The sequence below is a fragment of the Lagenorhynchus albirostris genome, chromosome 20 (assembly GCF_949774975.1).
Source record: "Lagenorhynchus albirostris chromosome 20, mLagAlb1.1, whole genome shotgun sequence".
Lineage (NCBI taxonomy): Eukaryota > Metazoa > Chordata > Mammalia > Artiodactyla > Delphinidae > Lagenorhynchus > Lagenorhynchus albirostris.
This window is the reverse complement of record NC_083114.1, coordinates 14,032,175-14,051,409: the sequence shown is the minus strand read 5'-3', so window position 1 is coordinate 14,051,409 and position 19,235 is coordinate 14,032,175. Positions and strand designations below refer to the sequence as shown.

Sequence of the window (19,235 nt, the reverse complement as noted above, 5' to 3'; positions counted from 1 at the left end):
GTCAGCTCCAGAGGGGAGGCAGCTGGTTGGTGCAAGGGGGGAGGGGACCAGCTGCCAGTGGAGAGACAAGTGTCCCCAAAGGGCAGGGCCGAGTCTGCCTCTGTGGGTGGTGGCTGGAGGAGAAGCAGCGGGGAATGGGGTACAAAGAACAGGGAGGTGGAAAACCCACGTGCGACTGTAACCCGGGAGGGATCTCCTCTGATTTTCCACTGGAGGCTTCATGGTTAGAGGCGGGCTGTGGTTTGCGGGGCGCTTTGTGTTGCGTTTCTTACCCCAGCCCAGGATTCTAACATGAGGGCGACAGCACTGCCGTCAGCATGTTCCCTCCAGGGACTGCCTCCCTCAGAGCGAATGCTGGAACCTCCCCAAGCAGCAGGGCTGGAGATGGCGGCCAGCTGTCCTCCTCGTGTCCTTCTGCCCCTGGCAGCCCCTGTCCCAGGCTCCTCCCCGCAACAGGCCCCCAGTGCTTGCACGGGTGGGGCCCTCCTGCCCTTGACCTGTGCTGGTCTGCATTGCAGGGGAGTGGGTGTTCACACCACCTCATGAGGTTTAGACTCCCTGCAGGTGTGGGAGCCGCTCCTGCTTCTTGGGGATCTCTCTAGGACTTCCCTGCTTCTATGTGCCAAGCCCCCGTGCTGAGTTCTGAAACGCACAGCCTTGTTGATCTTTACGTGGCGGTAGGATAAGGTGGGAGCTTCAGTGCATTCACCAGGAGGCGGGGGGCGGGGGAGTGACTTGCTTATTAGGCTCCCGTGGAGATGTTACCTGCCAACCCAGGGGGGCTCCCTGGCTCTTCAGAGGCTGAGCCCAGCTTCCATCCCAGAGCTCTCCAGCTGAATTGTGTCCTAGGGGGCCGTCCCGTGGACTGTGGGTCTGTGGCCAATCTCGCGCCCTCTCTTGCAGGCATCCCCACCCTCATTGTGCTGGACCCACAGGGGGAGGTGATCACGCGGCAGGGGCGGGTGGAGGTGCTGAACGACGAGGACTGCAGGGGCTTCCCGTGGCACCCCAAGCCCGTGCTGGAGCTCTCCGACTCCAACGCCGTGCAGCTCAACGAGGGCCCCTGCCTCGTCCTTTTTGTAGGTATGAAGCTCAGCGGGAGCCCCAGGGTGGGACGGGATGGGCAGAGCTCACTGGGTGGGGGTCTGGGAAGTCTGTCCCCACATCTTCTTTCTGTCGCCAGCAACGCAGGGCCTGGGCCTTTGTCTCTGCGGCTGCCGTGCTCCTGACCCCAGTGATTTACTCGTGGTTCTCCCCTGTGGGGGGTGGTGTTCTGGGAGCTGCTGCTGTGCTTTCCTTCCTAGCTGCTCCCGGCTGCCAGCTGGGAGGAAGAGGTCAGCCCGGGAGGAAGCCTTCCGCCCCGTGATGAACAGACCCATTGTTGGGGGCCGGGCTGCAGCACAGCAGCTGTGGGGGGCTGGGCCCCTTAGGCCAAGGCTCGTTCCCAGCTGCTGCTGCCGCTCACCTGTGCTCTGAGGAGCTGCCCCAGGGTGGCTGGAGCAGGGCCCGGCCTCGGGGGGCATCTCCGGGGCTGAGAGCCCCTCAGTCTCCCCGCCTCTCCCACTCTGACTTTCAGTGGGTGACAGGAGGAGGACACAGAACACCCACTCCGGGCTCCCTGCAGGCCCATAGGGTGACCCTGGTTCCTTCTGCAAACGGAGCAACTGCTGGCCAAGGTCCACCTTGCCCTCTGCCTTGGGACTCGTTGCTTGGTTCCAACTTAAAGTAAATTTGGGTACCGGAATCACGGCTGAGCTGCTGCCATACGCACCACGGTGAGGGGGCTGGAGAATGCAGGCAGCATCCAACCCCCATTCTCTGCGAGTCTGGTTTGGGGGCCCCCAGGCGGGAGCCAACATGCGGACTTGAGGGAATCCTGAAGCAAACTGACTTGCAGGCTGGCCCTGCGCTTGGAGGGCAGAGGCCCTGGGAGGGGCTGCCCTTGGGGGACCATTCACCTTTGGGCTTTCCTGGGCAGGCTCACATGCCCACATCCTGGGGCCTGGGAAGCAATTCTGAACTGAGGGACCGTAGGGAACCTCACTGGCCATTTGCAGATGTGGAAATAGGGTCCCAGGGAGGCAAGGCGAGTTCCCAGCATCACGGAGCTAATTAACTGTGGATCTAGAGTGTGTGGGGCCGAGCCTGCGCACTGGGCCTCCCGGGTGGTGTGGCACTTCCGGGGCACCTGTTTCCACCCACCCCCGGTCTGCGCTTGCTCTGGGTTTCAGGGTTCAGCAGGAGTGAGCTGCTCCCATGCTGCTGTTTCACTGGAGGCAAGAGATGCCCAGAGGGGGCTCTGGGAGCCCGGCTGGAGGTTCTCCCCTGCAGTCAGCCTCTCCCTTCCCAGCCAAGTCCCGCTGCCAGCTGTGAAGTTGCCAGTGCCCTGGTGCCTCCCAACCGCCACCAAAGCTGATCAGACCACAGTCCTGACCCACCACCACCAGTTCTGCCATTTCCATTAGGAAGTCAGAGATCCGCGGTCACGGCATCTCATTCTGTGATTGTGAGGAAAAACTGCCGGGACCTCAGGTCCTGGCCTAGGGGAGGCTTAGCTTCCAAGGTGGGTTTGTGAAGAGCTCAGTGAACAGGACTGCACTTGCCTGGGCATTAGCGCTACTTGGTTCTTCCTGGGGGCGTGGTTCAGGACAGCCTGTGTGTGAGAGCAGCGAGCACGCTGGCCTATGCCTGGGGACACACGCTCCTGCACCCAGGAGGCGAGGCTGGTGTCCCAGGGGAGGCTTCTCTTCCCTTCAGGCGCTGCTCAGATGGGCAAGTCAGGCCCTGGACCCAGGCACCACTCCATCTTGATTGACAAGCCAGTGCGTCTTTGTGTCTTTCTCTCTCCTGTCACAGATTCTGAGGATGACGGGGAGTCCGAGGCGGCCAAGCAGCTGATCCAGCCCATAGCTGAGAAGATCATCGCCAAGTACAAAGCCAAAGAGGAGGAGGCGCCGCTTCTGTTCTTTGTGGCGGGGGAGGTGAGTGCTGCTGTGGCCTGGCCCCGGGGCTGGCTCAGCTGGCCCGCTTTAAAACACCGGTGATAACAGCCCTTGGGGATGTCTGAAGGGGGTCTGGGGTGACCGTGCTTCCAGAAGGCTCCACAAACAAATGTAGCATAAAAAGATGTCAAGGAAAACCAATTCTGGCCCCTGCCGCCTCCTTCTTGCCATCTCTCACACACAGCAGCCTCAGGGCCGCAGGAGGCCCTCCCACGACAGAGCCCCCCCCCCCACCTTGCACCCAGGCTACGCCCACCCCAGCTGCTGGGGAGCCACAAAGATCGCGATCAACACTTACACCCTATGGGCTGGGTCCAAACCAAGCTCTTGGTGCTTTACAGAGTGTCTTCTTGGTTAGTCCCCTCCCCCGGCCCGCAAGGGGGCCTTTTCCCATCATGGGATGCCGGCGGGGATCCGACCACCACTCCGACCTGCAATTACCCCTCCAGCCCAGGGAGAGTGCTGACGTTCCTGGCATCCCTGTGTCTCCCACCCCAGGCCTGTCCCTGGAGGGCCTTCGGCTGGGCTGGACCGAGCAGAAGGCTCGCCACCGGGAGAGGGGGAGGGGGAGGGACAAGGGGCAGGCCCTTAAGCTGGGTCGCCTCGCCTCCCCGGGGGGCTGGGAGCCTGGGTCCCGCACACGTGGAATCTGCAAGATGGTCGCAGCCACGTCTCCCCGGTCCCCACCCTGAGCCACCCTCCGTACAGGTGCCGCTGCCTTCCCCCACCCGGGCACTGGCCTAAGCCAGTTACTGACAGATACACGTTTTGAAGCCCCCCTGCCCTCCTTGCTCCCATCTGTACCTCCAGTTGGTCCGAGCCCCTGCTCATTTCACGCTGTGTTTGGATCCCAGGGGATGCCGCGGCGGCGCGACACCCGGAACCACCCATTCATCACCTCAGTAGCCGCCCCTGCTCCGCGGGCCCCTGGAAGGCAGCTGAAGTCACCCTGCCCAGCCATGGGGTGGAGGGAACAAAGCAGCTTCACAGGGCCCTGCCTTGGGGGTCCCCAGCCCGCTCCACACAAAGCACAAATGGAAGCCGCTCTGAATGTATTAAACTCTAACCCCTTTCGAACGGCTCGGAGAGAAAAGATGGGCGCAGAGGAGAAAGGGCGGAGCCAGCGCGGGGGCAGGGCTGGAGGGCTCCGGTGGCCGCGTTACAAACGTGGCTGAAAAGGAGCAATGGCAGGTTTCCTATAGGCCAGGCCCCGAGCGAGGTGCCTCACCTGGACCACCCACGTGCTCCTCACCTCGTGGGCAGGGAGCATCGTCCTTACCGTCCCACAGATGAGGAGGGTGAGGCTCAGAGACGGTGAGACGGCTCCGAGCCCCGCCCGGGCAGGCTGTGAGTGCGGGCTGGCTTTCACGCTCGCGGAGCCCCACGTGAGCTATTATTGAATCCGTTTCACATGTTTTAGGAGAGCTGGGCTCCGAGAAGTTTCTGCCAAAGTCCTGCATTAAGTGGGTGGCAGAGAGAGGAGTGAACGTGAGATGAGGAGTGACTCCGGAAGCAGTGCTCTCCCTCCCTCTGTCCGTGCGGGTCTGGCAGACGGGCCGCCCAGCCTGGACCAGGAGGTTGGGCAGAGGCCCGGGGGCATCCGCTGCTCCAGCTCTCCCACCCACCGCCAGGCCTTCCCCTGTTCTGCACCTGGGCTCCTGGCCTTGGCAGCTCTCTTGGTCTGACCTCGGAAGCAAGGCAGCCAGGAAGGAGCACAGGGCGCAGGAGCATCAGGCACCAACTGGGGGCCTCTGAGCCCTGGACTTAGGCCCTTCACGATCCCCCAGGGCTGAGCGGGCTGCGGCTTTGTCTTGATCCTGTCCTCTCCCGCAGGCAGAAGTTGCCCCTTCTGAAGCCTTAACAGACGTTAAAATTCATCTCCCCGTGTTTGCTCCAGGGAAAGTGAAGGGGAGGCAGCGGGCTCTGGCTTGGCCTCCAATTGGATGTATGGTATTTGTCCAGGTGTCTCCCCTCTGTTTATGGTGAAGATTGTTTATTAACCCAGATGGAGGCCCTGAGTTGGGTGAATGCTGCCAGAGATGCTGAATCCCAGGCATTGCTGGGGAGTGCGTGCTCTTTATAGGGTGGGGGAAAGAAAGACAATAACTAATCATCTCTCCTAAAGAACTGCCCTTTCAGAAAGAAATGTTTCTTGTCTCAGAGCCCAGTGAGCCTCCTGCTCACCCGCATTTAAGGCCAGGAATACCCCGAGTCCTTTTTCGGCAGGGCGACTTAGGGCTTTTCATTCAGTGGAGAATTTTGCACATTTTATGGTAAGACAACCTGGGGATGGGTATAGACAGTCCATTTCCTGTATCAGCAGCGTGAAAGGTAATCTCAGGTGGTTGCTCCCTTACAAATCTTTCTCCTTGTCTTTGGATTTCTCTTTGCCTTTATACTTTAAAGCTACATCTGATACTAGGGAAATTCCTCAGGGCAGTCACTGGGAACGTATGATAGATACAGCGACCCGTGTAAACTTCAGTAGCACTTCAGGGGCCCCGGCTTCTGAACTGGCGGTGTAACTCCTGCCCCTGCTGCAGCTGTGGGGCTGGGGGCAGTGGGCTGTTTTCTTAAAAACATTCTGAAGTTGAAGTCCAGATTGGCCTGGGCCCACAGTGGGGCTGCAGATAATTGAGAGTTGGTTGCAAAAGTAAGTAATCAAAGGACATCCCATTTTCACAAGTTAAAGCTGCTTTCATGCTAATAAGAAAAGATGGCTTGCCTGGGGTTTGGGGTGATGCAGAGAGAGAATTTTATGAACCAGGCTGCCCCTCCCCCTGGCAGGGCGGGGTGCCCTGCTCCCCGTTCTGAGAGCCCATCTTTCCTGGAGGCCGGCCTCGCTCCAGGATGATGTGGTGGGTCCGTCCCTAGGCCGTCTGGGGAGTCCGGGCCCAGGGGACTCTCTACCCTCTTTCTTGGAAACTTACTGGTTTTCTTTCCCTCCGGTGACTTCCAGGATGACATGACCGACTCCCTGCGAGATTACACCAACCTGCCCGAGGCTGCCCCTTTGCTCACCATTCTGGACATGTCAGCCCGGGCCAAGTACGTGATGGACGTGGAGGAGATCACCCCTGCCATTGTGGAGGCCTTTGTGAATGACTTCCTAGCAGAAAAGCTCAAACCAGAGCCCATCTAGTCGGGCTCCCGCTTCCCGGGATGTTATTTAAAACGCATTCTTCTCCTCCCCCTCCCCCGCCCTTCCCTCCACCCTTGGACTTTTCCAGGGTGTCCCGAATCACACAACCCAAGTGTCCAACCTCTCTGTGGTGCCTTGTTTTCTGCATTAACTCCTCAGCTAGCACCCTAGGGTGCGCATCCTCTCCAGCAGCAGAAGAACCTCCGTGTTTGGAGACTCTGCTTGGGATTCGCGGGGCTGGCATAACCCAGCCCGAACTGGGACTGCAGCGTTCTCTTGGTCCCTAGCTCTTGGTGAGGTATTTGCCAGGGTGTTCTTCTGTCAAGTGGGCACCAAGGGACAGAGCATCGGTGCTCTGGCTCTGCCTTAGGTGCCGGCACGTACGTGCAGAGCCCGAGGGTTCAGAGGCGCACGCGCGGCGGGTGGAACAGGGAGAGGGCGGCAGCCGCGGAGGCCCCGTGCAGAGCTGCTGGCGAGGACGTCCTTTCCTAATTGACTTGGTCTGAGGGAAAAACACCAGCTTGTCAGCCGGTTCTCGGGCAGGGGCTCTCCAGCCCTCAAAGGAAGTTTGTGTTCTTTTCTGGTGAGGAAGAGAGTAGCTACGGTAATGATTCCCGTACTAATTGCTTACTTTGATGGAGCGCCTCCCATGTGATAAGAAGGAGCTGCTCATTCCTTCCTTCTAGCTCTTTCTTCCTTGATCTTGACCTTCTCCCAGTTTCTACCTTCTCAGATGAACAGCCCCTACAATCTTGGAATGTTGTTACTAAGTTCTCCCCCTTGGACATCTTCCCAAGAAGACGCGGTGGTCCTGTGTTCCCGGAGGAGCACCGCTCACCAGCTTAGACCTGACTCAGCCCGGCTCTGGGCCTGGGGCCGCTGGACCTCTGCTGAGGTGCCCTTGCCCACCCTTGGTCACCCCTGCATTCCCTTTTCTTCTCAAAGCAGAACTTAAAAGAGACAAAAAAATTACCAGAAGCCTAGCTTTTTCCTAAGAACCTACAGAAAGGGCTGTGCCCTGAGGTGGGAGTGCAGGCCAAAAACAGGTCAGCTAAGAGTAGGCCCTGGGTCCGCTCTGCCGGGCCCAGCTCAGCTCCTTGTTTGGGCTGAACTGACCACAGAAAGGAAGCTAACAGCTGTGCTCTTAGGATTTGGGATGGAAGGCTTTGCCTAGGGCCTCACAGGGTTTCAGCCTATCTCAGTCAGAAGTCAGGGCCTTTAAAATAATCTCAGGCCTCACCCCTGGCTCCACTCACAGCCAATCAAGACCATTTATTTGGAAAACCCAGCCCCCTCCAATTAGCTGTTGACATGTTGCTCCTTGCTGAGTGGGATTGTTGATTTGTAGTTCAGAGGTACAAATTTAGTTGGTAATTAGACTGTCACTGTTACCAGCCTGAAATGCAGTCACCTAGTAAGAAATAAAACAGGCATCTCTGGACGTTATCAACCACTTGGCCATTCCTGTCCTTCATAACGAAACTCTTTTGGCTTGTGCTCCGTGGGGTGGGCAGTGGCGGGGGGGGGGACACACAAGATCCTCTTGACTTTCACCGGATATTTGGCAGCTATGTTTCAGAATTTTTGAGAACCAAGCCCTAACGTGGTCATCTGTCGAATCCTCTGGAAGCCGGGATTCTCGTTTGGATTAGAGCGTCAGAGGCAGATCCCCCGCTGGAGCTCTGGCCGCCACCTCTCCGGGTTTGACTTGCTGTTGCGGGGGGTGGAGTCTCAGATTACAGACATCCTTGTGGACACGTGTTCATTCCCCCCTTCACGGGAACACGTGCTCAGAAGCCTGAGAAGGCCAGTTGGAGAAACACAAGGAGTCCAGCACGGGTCCTCCTGTAAAGAATGGGGCAGTAGTTGGAGACTCAAACCCAGCTCTGTCCTAGGGCTGGGGGCTGCTCTGGGAGCCCTGCCGGTGTCTCCCTGGGGGGCGGGGTGTGTGGGGACGAGGGGAGGTCACCCTCACTTGGAGGATGGTCGGGATTTCTGTCTGTGCCCTGTACCATGATGGCCTTGGAACAAAGGTGGTCTCTCTTAGCAACTACTTAACCTTCTGGGGCAAAAGAAACAAAGTCCAGTTGAGACGTCCTCCTCGCAAGTCACTGCAGCAGAAAAATTAGGTCATTTTTGATCCTTCTACGGTCCATACAGGGCCGACTAAACTACTTGCCACTAATGTCAACTGGACCCTTGACACCAGAATTCCCCTTCTGGAGGGGGTGTGGAGGTTAAGATCAATGGGAAGGTTTGCCAAAAAGGTGCTTTTGGTTTATACGGTGGCAACTTTGGGGGAGAAATGCTGGGGGAGGATCACCTCACCAGTGAAAAATCCCGGTCTCTATAGTGCGAGAGATCTTAAAGGTTATTGATGCAGACGAAGTGGGTGGCATCTTAATTCCCACTAAGCAGCTCCAAAATATCTTAAAATTCTTGTCGCTGATCGGAAGCAGGTTAAAACGCCAGCTGTGACATACTTAAGGTCTTCCGCCAGCAGCAAGGGAGACCGTGCCCTGCAGGTTGATGAGGCAGGATGGTGGCTGTAAAAATGCCACCCTGGGGTTCCAGATCTGTGTTCACCACAATGACTTCCAGATCCGATTCTACCCATTTTCACAACAGAGACGAGTTTTTTTTTTTTTACCTGTCCCCAACAATAAAGATCTGCTTAAGGAAAAAAGTATGTGTGTGGGGTTGGCATGTACAGCGGGCAGGTGTAAAGGCCAGAGGGCGACCGAGAATCAGCTTCTTTTCCAGAAGTGAGGGGGCTGCCTGCTACCCCCGCTCCAAGTGTGTCCTCGCAATCAATGACTCGCTCATCCAAGCGCAGGGAGCCTGTTCTGCTTTTCTGGCATCAGCCAAGCTTCAAGTGGTAATTTTCAGCCAGACTGTGTTTTTTCCTGTTGCCTAATTAAAGCCACTGAAAAGCTGTTCTCTCCTCCTGCGGCCTTGTTCCAGGGCAGCAAACGGAATTCTGCAGTGATAGACATAGTAGAATGTGGTCCAGGAACGGAGCAGCTGGACCCAATGAGGTCATCGGAGGAGGAGAACTACACACGCGTGTGCGTGTACACGTGGAGAGGCCCGCGGGCTTGGAGTGGCAGCCCTGGGAGGGGCCCAAGCGAGTAGCTGGTCCAGCGCCTCCAGTCACGCAAGCATTCTGTTCACTTTCGCCTCCCCCTTGGCCAGGCCCCTTGCCCGCTGGGAGCAGGAGCTGAGCACGGCGGCGGCGGCGGCGGCGGCGGCGGCGGTGGCGGTGGTGGTGTGGATCGGCGAGCGGTGTGGATCGTGGGAGGTCCAGTAGTGCCCCTGCAGCTTCTCTCCGGTGCTGCGGCATGAACTGAGGACAGCCCAGAGCTCAGGATCTTCCATTTGCCCTGAAGCAGCTGTGTTCAGTGAGCACTCAAACCTAAGTCCCTCTTTGCTGACACCAACAGGGACGAGAGCGCCCACTGCTTTCCTCCAAGCAGGCTGCTCAAGGGAAAATGCTTTGGGGACAAACGGCTGTTGTCTATTCGCCTCATTATTATTATTATTATTTTTTGCGGTACGTGGGCCTCTCACTGTTGTGGCCTCTCCCGTTGCGGAGCACAGGCTCCGGACGCGCAGGCTTAGCGGCCATGGCTCACGGGCCCAGCCGCTCCGCGGCATGTGGGATCCTCCCAGACCGGGGCACGAACCCGTGTCCCCTGCATCGGCAGGCGGACTCTCAACCACTGCGCCACCAGGGAAGCCCCTCGCCTCATTATTGATTGTTCATTATTAGCAAGTGGTGCATGTGTGAAGGGTAGAATATTTTCCAGGAAACAAAAAGCTCGGATATAGGAAATCTTACATTGGCTCTACTCTATGGCTGGGACTTCTCCTTCTACGAGGGTAGATCTGACATCAGGACATTCTAGGTATGCCTAAGTGTGAAAGCACGAAGAGAAGTAACTCTGCTGCATTTTTCAGCCTAAGTATGCCTCACCCTCTTGGCCTTCTGGAACACTTCCCGAGTCAGGAAATGTGTGATTAGATTTGGGTAGGACTTGTTCTGAGGGGCTGTAAGGTTTCCATGCAATAATGTGCCGCCTCATGAGAGCCTCTGTCCCCAGGCCTATAGGCCAGTGTGCAGCCCCAGGAAGGCAGCCAGTCTCAGGTCTGACTCCTGGGCGCTCTTGCCTCACACAAGTAAGTCACCCACGCGGGCTACAGGTGGGATATGGGAGGAGGCATGATTAGGACCCAGTCCCCCCAAACAGATCTCCTTTGATATCAGAGGATACGAAGTCCCCAGCCAGTCAAGCCACTCTGCTGGCCTGGGGTCACAGAGGTGCAAGGGCGGCTGGGAGGCCAGACCCTGCTACAGCCACGTCTCTCCCCAACCTTAGTTCTCTTCTTGCATTTTGAGGAAGGATCAGCTTTGGTGATGGTCTTCTCCAACTATGAGACCTTAGTTGAAAAAACTTGCTCCTCCCTACAAAACATGTGAAGAACAGAGCTGCTACCATGCATGATGTATACACATTTTCAGTACCTGGCCTTCGAGCAGCGGCCTGGCTTCCTGAGGCTATGAGCGCCTGCAGCTGCTGCAAGGTAACGCGGGACCCTGGTTCAGGGACTGTCAGTCACCCACAGCAGCACATCTGGCTTCTAGCTTCTTTCTTTTGCGTGTTCACTGATGCAGAGGACGTGAGATCTTGGAGTTTAAAGGTGTCTACGTGAGCGTGTCCTTTAAAACACGTTTTTCAGGTGGGCCAGTCAGTTCTGCTCCCGCAGTGGGTGGAGGCGGCTTGGCCAAGAGGGGCCCACAGCACAGCCGTGGTTTTCAGCACCAGTCGGGGAACCCTGGGCGAGGTGCTGATCCTGGAGTCTTCATGTGGTGGAACAGAAGTGGAGCAGTTCAGCTTTTGGTGACATCGGGTGTTGCTAATACCCCTGGGGCAGGTGGTAAAAGGCCCCAGTGGAAACCAGTCCCCCGAGGTCTGTTTATCCTCTGGGCCTTAATGACTGAGATTCTAACATGAGCTAGTAGCCACGGCGGGGGGAGGGAAGAGGACCTTTCTGCCTCCCCTGCCCTGAAACTCTAAACGGGGCGAGGCAGTGGGTTCTCAGTGTGAGTCCCAGGCACCTGGGGACATCAGCATTAGTCCAGAGCTGCTTTCCCAGAGGCTCCGTTCAAGGGGAAAAGATGTGCTAGTTTTTTCTGAGGCAGCTACTTCCCACTTCTGTCCATTTCCTCCCTAGTTTTTGGTCCAATGTTCTATACTTCAGATTCTGCCGAGAATGAATGACAACGTGGCTGGGTCTTCAACTTTAGCACCTCTGAGCACAAACAGCTTGCAAAAGGCCCACTGTGGTGGAGGGAGACTTTTGATTCCATCCTCTTTCACAAGTTATATCCAGGAAAAATCCCCACCCTTCCCTTCAGGGTTGGGAGTGGTTGAGGCGTGACTGCCCCCTTGTGGCAGAAATCACCATTACAGCCACATGCAACACAAAAGCAAGGGGCAGCTTGGCCAACCTTCTGAAGGCTTCTCTTTCAGCCAAGCAATGTGTTTTACTTGTCATATACTGCTCAGTTTTCATCCTGTCTCCTGGGGAAATGGTGACATAAATATTGGCCTCAAAACTGAGAAGAATTTCCAGATGGCTAATTTCCATCACTAGGCAAACAACTTCACCATTTGCTTCCCCTGTAATCATTTTAAAGAAAGGAAAATTTGCCCTCCCCTCTGCTAAGTTATACGCACAAATATACAAAAAGAACTCACAAGGCATGGTATACAAGTCATGGACTATAAAGTGAATGGGATGTAAATGTCTTTTCCTTCTTACACCCAGGATGACAGAATGACTTGCTAGGTGTGCTCTTCTGCGGTGCTTTGTTTTTCTAAACAAAGACAAGGTATGGGTTTGTTGTTCTTTCATTGGTTTTTATTTTGCAATAAAAGCCAGCAGGAATAATAACCCAGGGACAAAAATTGCCAGAGACTGGTTTCATGCTGAAAAGGCATGAGCCTCTTTTTATTTTTTTAAATATTTATTGGAGTATAATTGCTTTACAGTGGAGTGTGTGTTAGTTTCTGCGAGCCTCTTTTTAGTGACGTGTTTCTTTAGCACTTTTCCAAGGTGTTGGGAGACTGTCAATAGAGTGGTATCGTTCTCTGGTGTCCACCGCCCCCAATTTCGCCTGCTGGTGTGACGGGCATTATAGCTGTGAAGCTGGCAGAGGGCCCCAGCCTTTGTGGGCTCAACACAGCATGAAGGCTGTGGGCTTTTCTACTTTTTAGAAGCTGATGAGGGATGGAGAGTCTCAAGAACATTCTGGGGGCCGCTGTCACCCAACATCTGTGCGGGGCCCTGGGCAGCCCCAGACCAGAATGGGACACCAGAGCAGCTTCTGGCCAGTCAGCCTGAGAGAGCACAGCCAACCAAAGAGATTGTTCTTTTAAAAACCCCTCCCCTCAAACATAACAAAGCAATCCCACTGGGGCACCACGTGGGGCACGGTCATGCGTGACCTTTTGGTCTTACCAGGGAGCTCGGCGAGCCAAGGGAGGAGGGAGGGGTCCACGGTTCGTCTTGGGCATGCTGCAACGCATGGAACCTCCCTGCGATGAGCAGCTGAAGGGCTCCCGAGGAACCCCAACCATGACGGGGGCCACTGTATGGAAGGGACGTGGTGACACTACACTGCTAATGTCTGTCCTCAACTCCAACCACATTCGCTGAGGTGGTAAAAGCACTGCTTGGACTAGGTCCCATCCTCTGGTTCCCGCCATCCCACCTCACACGCGCAGTGACTAACACACACGGCGAGTACCATCTGCCTTGGCCCTCGTGTCCCTGGCTACATCCCACTGGCACTTGGTAAGTAAGGATCCAGCTTGCCCTGGTCCCCTGGGGGTTTGAGAGAGAGAAGAACAGCAGGGTCTTGCTGCAGAGTTGTGGGCTCAAGGGCCCCAAGCTCTCATCCTCAGAACCTCGGCCTCTCCCCTCACAGAAGCCTCTGTTCACACGGCCTCCAGGAACAGTGGCATCTTCCTAACAGTTCTGTTTATGCAGGATGGGGGATTAATGTAAACAAGTCATTACATTTAACCAAAAGTGTTATACGAAGTAGGACTAACAGCAGGAAGCTAGTAGAAAGGGTACAGCTTTGCTGACAGATAGATGCAGGATTAAGCTGAAGATTTAAGAACTGTTTCCTCCTTTTCTGAACCAAGTTCTCAAAAAGATCTGCAGAGGTGCTAAGAAGGTGTAATACCACCTGAAATGGTGGTATCAGCTCTTTCACCAGAAATGGGGGAAAAAAATTGTGTCATACATAAACAGTGTTTAAGTCATGGCCTGAATTAACAATCACAGAGATTAACACAGCCAAGCCAAAAGAAGAGCCAGCTACTGAACGCCACCACCTGTAGCCCTCAGCTTCCTGGGTCATTAACCTCTCAGCAATGTCCTCATCACTAGGCCAAAGATGAAAAGACAGGCATTGAGACCCACTGACCACACTGAAATAAAACTTTTTAATGTAATCTGCTGGTCTACACTTCACAGGGGTGAAGTCCATTTCCACTGACCAATGATCACAGGAGTTGAGTGACCAAGGCCGGCCTCTAACCAGCACTCCATGACTGCAGAGCACCCCCAGCTGTGGAGGGAGGGGTCCTCCCTACCCAAGGTGATGCCCTCAGCAACTTTCTGGGCACAAAGATGCTCCTTGGTGGATAGTTTTTAAAAACATACAGCCATGAGGAGCATTTACTTATGTTGTCTCTCTCTTACTCCCCCACACACGTACATATACACACATATATAAAAGTCGGTGGGAAGATGGAGATCTCAGGAGGAATTTTGGCCTTTGTTATTTTTGAGGCTAAGCAGGAAGTCAGAGAAGTTCTTATTTTTCCAGTAACCACAGAGACAACCTAAAACTGAGGACTGGCTTCCACGTCCCCTCTCAGTGGTAACTCCCGTCCCTGCTCAAGCGTTCCGCCCTCGCCCGCAGTTGTCTTCTCCCTTCAAAGAGCAGGATGCTCGCAGCCATGGCCGAGTTCAGGCTGTCCACACCAGGCACGATGGGGATCAGCAGCCTCCCGCCCCCCGTGCTCTCAGCCAACTGCAGGGACTCCAGGCTCACGCCGCTGGTCTCCCCACCTATCACCACAGCTGCAGGTGCCTCTGTCCAGTCTGAGTCGTAACTCTGGACCTCAAGTTCAGGGAGCCAGCCTTTACTGGCTGCACTTTCTAGATTCTCTTCCTCCTCCTCATACTTGTGAAACTTTAGGGGTCGTCGGTCACATACCCAGCCGTAGTCACTGGCCTTATTAGACATCTGGGCCTGGGCCTGTGTGTAAAGGCCACAGTTGTCAGCCACGTAGACGCGGGTGTCATTGGGCAGGTAGTTGGGCACTGCTTCCCAGTCCAGGTTGTTGATGATGGGCACTTGGAAATGTGCGCCCATACCTGCCCGCAGCACTTTGGGTTCCCAGGCATCCACACAGCCTAGAAAATAAAAGGATCCAATTAACATTACAAACCTTCCCAGACATGGGGACTTTGAAGTAAATCAGATTAATTCTAATCAGGAGATAAAACAAAAAGTGTCCTAGTGTGGCCTTCTTGGTGGCTGAGGCCTCTGCCTCCCCAGCTACGGCGGTGTCCAGCCAAGGGACTGGAGGATTCGTTCCTGCTAGTGCTGAAACAGATTTTATTCATCCCTTCAACATTTACCACACGCAGGGAATTCCCTGGTGGTCCAATGGTTAGGACTCGGTGCTTCCACCCCTGGTCGGGGAACTAAGATCCCACAAGCCATGTGGTGAGGTCAAAAACAAAAAACAAAACAAACAAACATTTACCACACACGTGCCAGACACTGGACGGGAGATGAGAGAGCCTTAAAGTCCCCAAACTCAAGGAGCTCATGATGGAGTGGGCAGTGGCGTCGGGACGACATTTCAGCAGGTGACTACACTACCAGGAATAACTGATGTAAAAGAAGCATGAACAAGGTAATAGAAAACTCTCGTACGAAGCAGGGCTATCGAAGCAGGAAAAACCACCCGAGAACACAACACTGAGCGGGATCTTGAAGGTTAGGAGGGTTTTGTCAGAATGACCGGGTCAGAGGACAAAGTTACAGAAGTGGGAGGAAAAACTAAGTAAGGCAATTGGGCCAATTACTGAGTGGGGGTGGGATGGGGGTGAGGTGGGAGATGAGACCGGAGGCAGGAAAGGACCAATTTAAAGGAGGCTGGATATGCCAGGCTGAGGAGTTTAGGATTTTATCCAGAAGACAATATAATGACCCTGAAGGATTTTAAGCAAAGTAGTGACAAAATCTGGTTTTTGTTTTAGAAAGACCCATTTGGCTTCCATGTTGAATCTGGATTGGAGCAAGGAAGATGCTAGAAATGGGGAAATTAGACTGGAGGCAATTACAGTAATCCAGGGAGAACCAAGGCCACAGCCCTTGCTTCCATACACACTTCCTCTCCCTTCCGTGCAGTCGTGCTAAACCCAACCACCTCTATGCATCAGCAGACACTTGGCCTTTCCCACAGGTCGGGAGACAGCAGGACCAGGGCACCACATATCCGGTATCCTCCCTGACTTGTTAGCACGAGTCTCCTCATTATAAGTTATCTTGGAAGTTAGCCTGTCAAACTTCAGGATAGGTTAAGTAGGCAAACCAAGTTTATAAAGGAAAAAAAGACATGCAGAATGTACACTGTTCACATGGATCCCCAACCACAGGAACAAGGCATGGAAAGTGGGCTGTGTGCCAAGAGGTGGCAGGAGGGGCGGGCAGAAGAGGGGCCCAGACTGGAAGGGCGCCATCTAGTCTGACCCCTCCACCGGTGGGGAGCAAGGGACAAGGTGAGACTCTCCCTCATCCTGGTGTCCTCAGCACTGGCCACCACACCAAGTGTTCCTACTCTTTCCCTACCTCTCACACACCATCCACCAGCATCAATGTGGAAACCACACTGCCTGGATAATACAGGTGCATTCCCAGACCACACCTGCTCTCCGAGGTCTCAACAGTGAGGCAGGTGAGTGGGGTACTGATGATGGAACCCCGCACCTCACTCATCCCAGCAGAGAGATGCATCCCAGCGAGGCCTGACTGGGAGGAGGAGCTGTCAGGAGCAATTCAGGCGAGTCTCAGCAATGGGACCACTTCAGTTTACACCAAATGGTAGCTTGACTGTTTCTGATGAATGATCCTCTCCCTCCCCGCTCCCCCCGGGTTGTAATAGCCCTTTCAGGCACATCCCAACTGTTAGACAAGTCTGTTTGGAACCAAGGCTACTAATTCCCGTTTCTGACGAGAGGAGATAACCAAGTGTTCAAACCAGCATCTGTTTCTTCCCTGATTAATTTTAAGTCTTTAATAACGTAGCAGGTGTCAAAATAACTTTAAAGATAATCAACATGAATGAGTGTGCCAGGCACAGTGCTAAGTACCTGATATTCATCATCTCACTTAATCCTTAGAACAACCTTACCAGGTAGATTCTGTTATGCCCACTTTACAGATAAGGAAATTGACATTCAGAATACTGCTTACACATAGCTACCAAGGGACAAATCCAAGATTCAAATACACACATGTCTGCCCACAGAGCCAGCTCACTTACAAACAGCCACCCGATCCACCCAGTAGCAGGTGCTCTTACCTTTGGTGAGTAACACTTTGCTGCAGCCTACGCCAGCAGCAGATCGCAGAATTGTCCCCAGGTTCCCAGGGTCGCGGAGATTGTCACAAATCAACAATATGGGCAGTGCGTGGAGAAGCTGAGTCTCTGGGTATGTCATCTTGACGTGGTCAGGTTTGGCAAAAATCCCTAAAGAAAAAAAAAGGTGGTTCATTTGTCTGGCATGGGGAGTAATTTGACTTTTCACTTATTTATCATTCTTTGTGTATTCTTAATTACATACTAGGTGAAAACATTCTGATCGAGAAATTCAGTGCCCTCCTCTCCCTCATAACTGCTTTCGACCTTGGAGTGTATCCTTTCAGAAGTTGTTCCATGCATCTCCCTACATGTATGTCCATCTACCCATATATAAGTGCTTTTTCTTTTACCTAAAAAAAAAAAAAAAAAAAAAATCACACTGTATGAAATTATTCTGTAACCTAGTAATTCTTTTTTTCTTTTTGGGCCTCACTGCATGGCTTGTGGGATCTTAGTTCCCCGACCAGAGATCAAACCCGGGTCCTTTTCAAGGACAACTATAGCTAATAAGAGCACAGTTACTTAGACTGAGTGGAGGACTTTAGTAGTCCAAGTCCCCACCCTATGGGAGAGTTCTGGGCACGGGGGCACAGATTCCTAGGAGTTGCTGGGTTACAGAAACAAGAGACTGTCCCCAGAATTTCTGCTCCCAACTAATAGCTATACAGTGAGCCCACTACAGGGAATATGCATGCACAACTGGTGTGAGAGGCCCTGGCCTAAACATTAGAATCTTGAAGAAAACGCCTTCCCTGCCCCAACTATCCCTTACTATCTAAGAGAAATCTCTACACTCACACATTCGATTCTCATATCTTGAATGTCAAAAAAGTATAAAGAGTTTAGTCTTTCCATATTTAGAAAAAAGACTTTCTAAGTGCTAACAGTCTATTAGAATCTTGAGTTGGATTCAATCAAATGAAGACATGGTTTCCTGTTCAACAGGCTAAACCGGGCGACAAATTGCAGCTTACTGCTCAGAACTGCTTCTAGAATAAGGGGGTCAACAATATATAGGTATTACCACACTGGCAGAGGTTTTGTGGAAATAGAGGGTAAATCTTTTGGTAAACATTTTAATTTTTTTGTTTTTGGCCATGCCTCGTGGCTTTCGGGATTTTAATTCCCCGACCAGGCATCGAACCTGGGCCCACAGCAGTGAAAGCACCGAGTCCTAACCATTGGACCACCAGGGAATTCCCAACATTTTCTTAATTTTTAATTGAATACTTAAGGTTGAAGAAGTGACCCCCAAAAAATAAGGTCGGAGGAAGACTGATTATTCCCTAGAGACTATAAAAAACCCACAATACAAATGACAAAAAAATGGCTTGAGTCTCCACTGAAGATACAAGATGCAAAGATTTGAGAAATGTATTTTTCTGGGTGTCTTAAGAAAAGGTTAGGCACAGTAATATTGTGAATTTGGTTTAAATAAAATTTGTTGCCCTGAGACAAATATGAACAAATAATCCCAAGTCTCTACTTCTAGAGACACACTGGATAACCACTGACCCATTATTCCTTGTGGTGTTACTAGGTCGGACCAATCCTTGATATCCTCAAATTTCACCTTAATGAGGCTAACACCTTTCAGCTTCTCAATGGGCAGCTCCTTTATGTAGTCCAGACGGCTAAAGAACAAAACTCTGGGCACAGCACCAGCCTTGAGAGCATCTGCAATCAGCCTACGACCTTCCAACAGGATCTTCCCTTGCTTCTCCCGAAATTGCCTGGACTTAACTACTGTCATCACACTGCTGTGGGTGGAAACAAAAAGACGGGTAATTACCAACATCCTTGTTACGGAGACACATCTAGTTCTAACAGACATGAAGAGCTTCGCGGGGAAAGAAACGAACTGTTAGACACTTATCCTACCCTCCGTGCATAATAAAAACCAGCGAGTTGTGCTTCAAGAGGTCCTCCAACGGGAGGAAAAAGGTCAAGGTCTCGTTGTGAGGGGAAAGAGAAACGAGAAAACTCGACAAGCCTCAGGAACACATCACCTCAGCCTTTTGTCTCCGGGGAAAGCCTTATCATAGCGAAGCCCCGACTCTTCCCAGGTGCTGGGGGTCTGGGATGGGGGCACCTGACGCGACTGCTTCAGTCGCTGCTCGCGGGGACTGGCCTCTGCCGCCGCCTTCCGAGGCTGCTTCCCGGGACCGGGCTTCCGTTCCACGACCTGACCTGATGGAAACACCACTTTCACGGGGCTGCGCCGCAGCGCCCGGACCCAGCGCCGCGCATCGAGTTCCCAAGTCCGCACCACCGGCAACAACGGTCGCGTGGCCCAACACGCACGCTCCCCCAGCACCGCCATCTTCCCCTGCGCCGTGAGCTGCGTCACGA

The 19,235-nt window shown here is 53.7% G+C and overlaps 2 protein-coding genes across 7 annotated transcripts in view; one reads left to right on the top strand and one right to left on the bottom strand.

Moving 5' to 3' along the window:
- NXN (nucleoredoxin) overlaps positions 1–7,597 on the top strand; it is a 140,842-nt gene extending 133,245 nt beyond the window's left edge. The window contains exons 6-8 of one of the 2 annotated variants that reach the window (XM_060132846.1): positions 904–1,083; positions 2,857–2,981; positions 5,962–7,597. In XM_060132846.1, coding sequence (XP_059988829.1) covers positions 904–1,083; positions 2,857–2,981; positions 5,962–6,144 — 488 coding nt within the window. In that variant the 3' untranslated portion in view covers positions 6,145–7,597. The remainder of the gene's footprint in view (positions 1–903; positions 1,084–2,856; positions 2,982–5,961) is intronic. The other variant, XM_060132847.1, reaches the window with a different exon arrangement.
- A 6,044-nt stretch (positions 7,598–13,641) lies between these two features.
- On the bottom strand, positions 13,642–19,220 carry MRM3 (mitochondrial rRNA methyltransferase 3). 5 transcript variants are annotated; one of them, XM_060133129.1, is made up of 5 exons: positions 19,153–19,196; positions 18,893–19,073; positions 18,399–18,643; positions 16,824–16,991; positions 13,642–14,643 (listed from the first exon to the last, which is right to left on the bottom strand). In XM_060133129.1, the coding sequence occupies exons 3-5, from the start codon at positions 18,634–18,636 to the stop codon at positions 14,099–14,101; spliced, it is 951 nt and encodes a 316-aa protein (XP_059989112.1). In that variant the 5' UTR covers positions 18,637–18,643; positions 18,893–19,073; positions 19,153–19,196; the 3' UTR covers positions 13,642–14,098. The 5 variants fall into 5 exon arrangements, with proteins under 5 accessions (XP_059989112.1, XP_059989107.1, XP_059989110.1 ...); XM_060133124.1 differs by having other exon boundaries at positions 18,893–19,220; XM_060133127.1 differs by lacking the exon at positions 18,893–19,073 and having other exon boundaries at positions 19,074–19,207.
- Between the last annotated feature and the right edge of the window lie 15 nt (positions 19,221–19,235).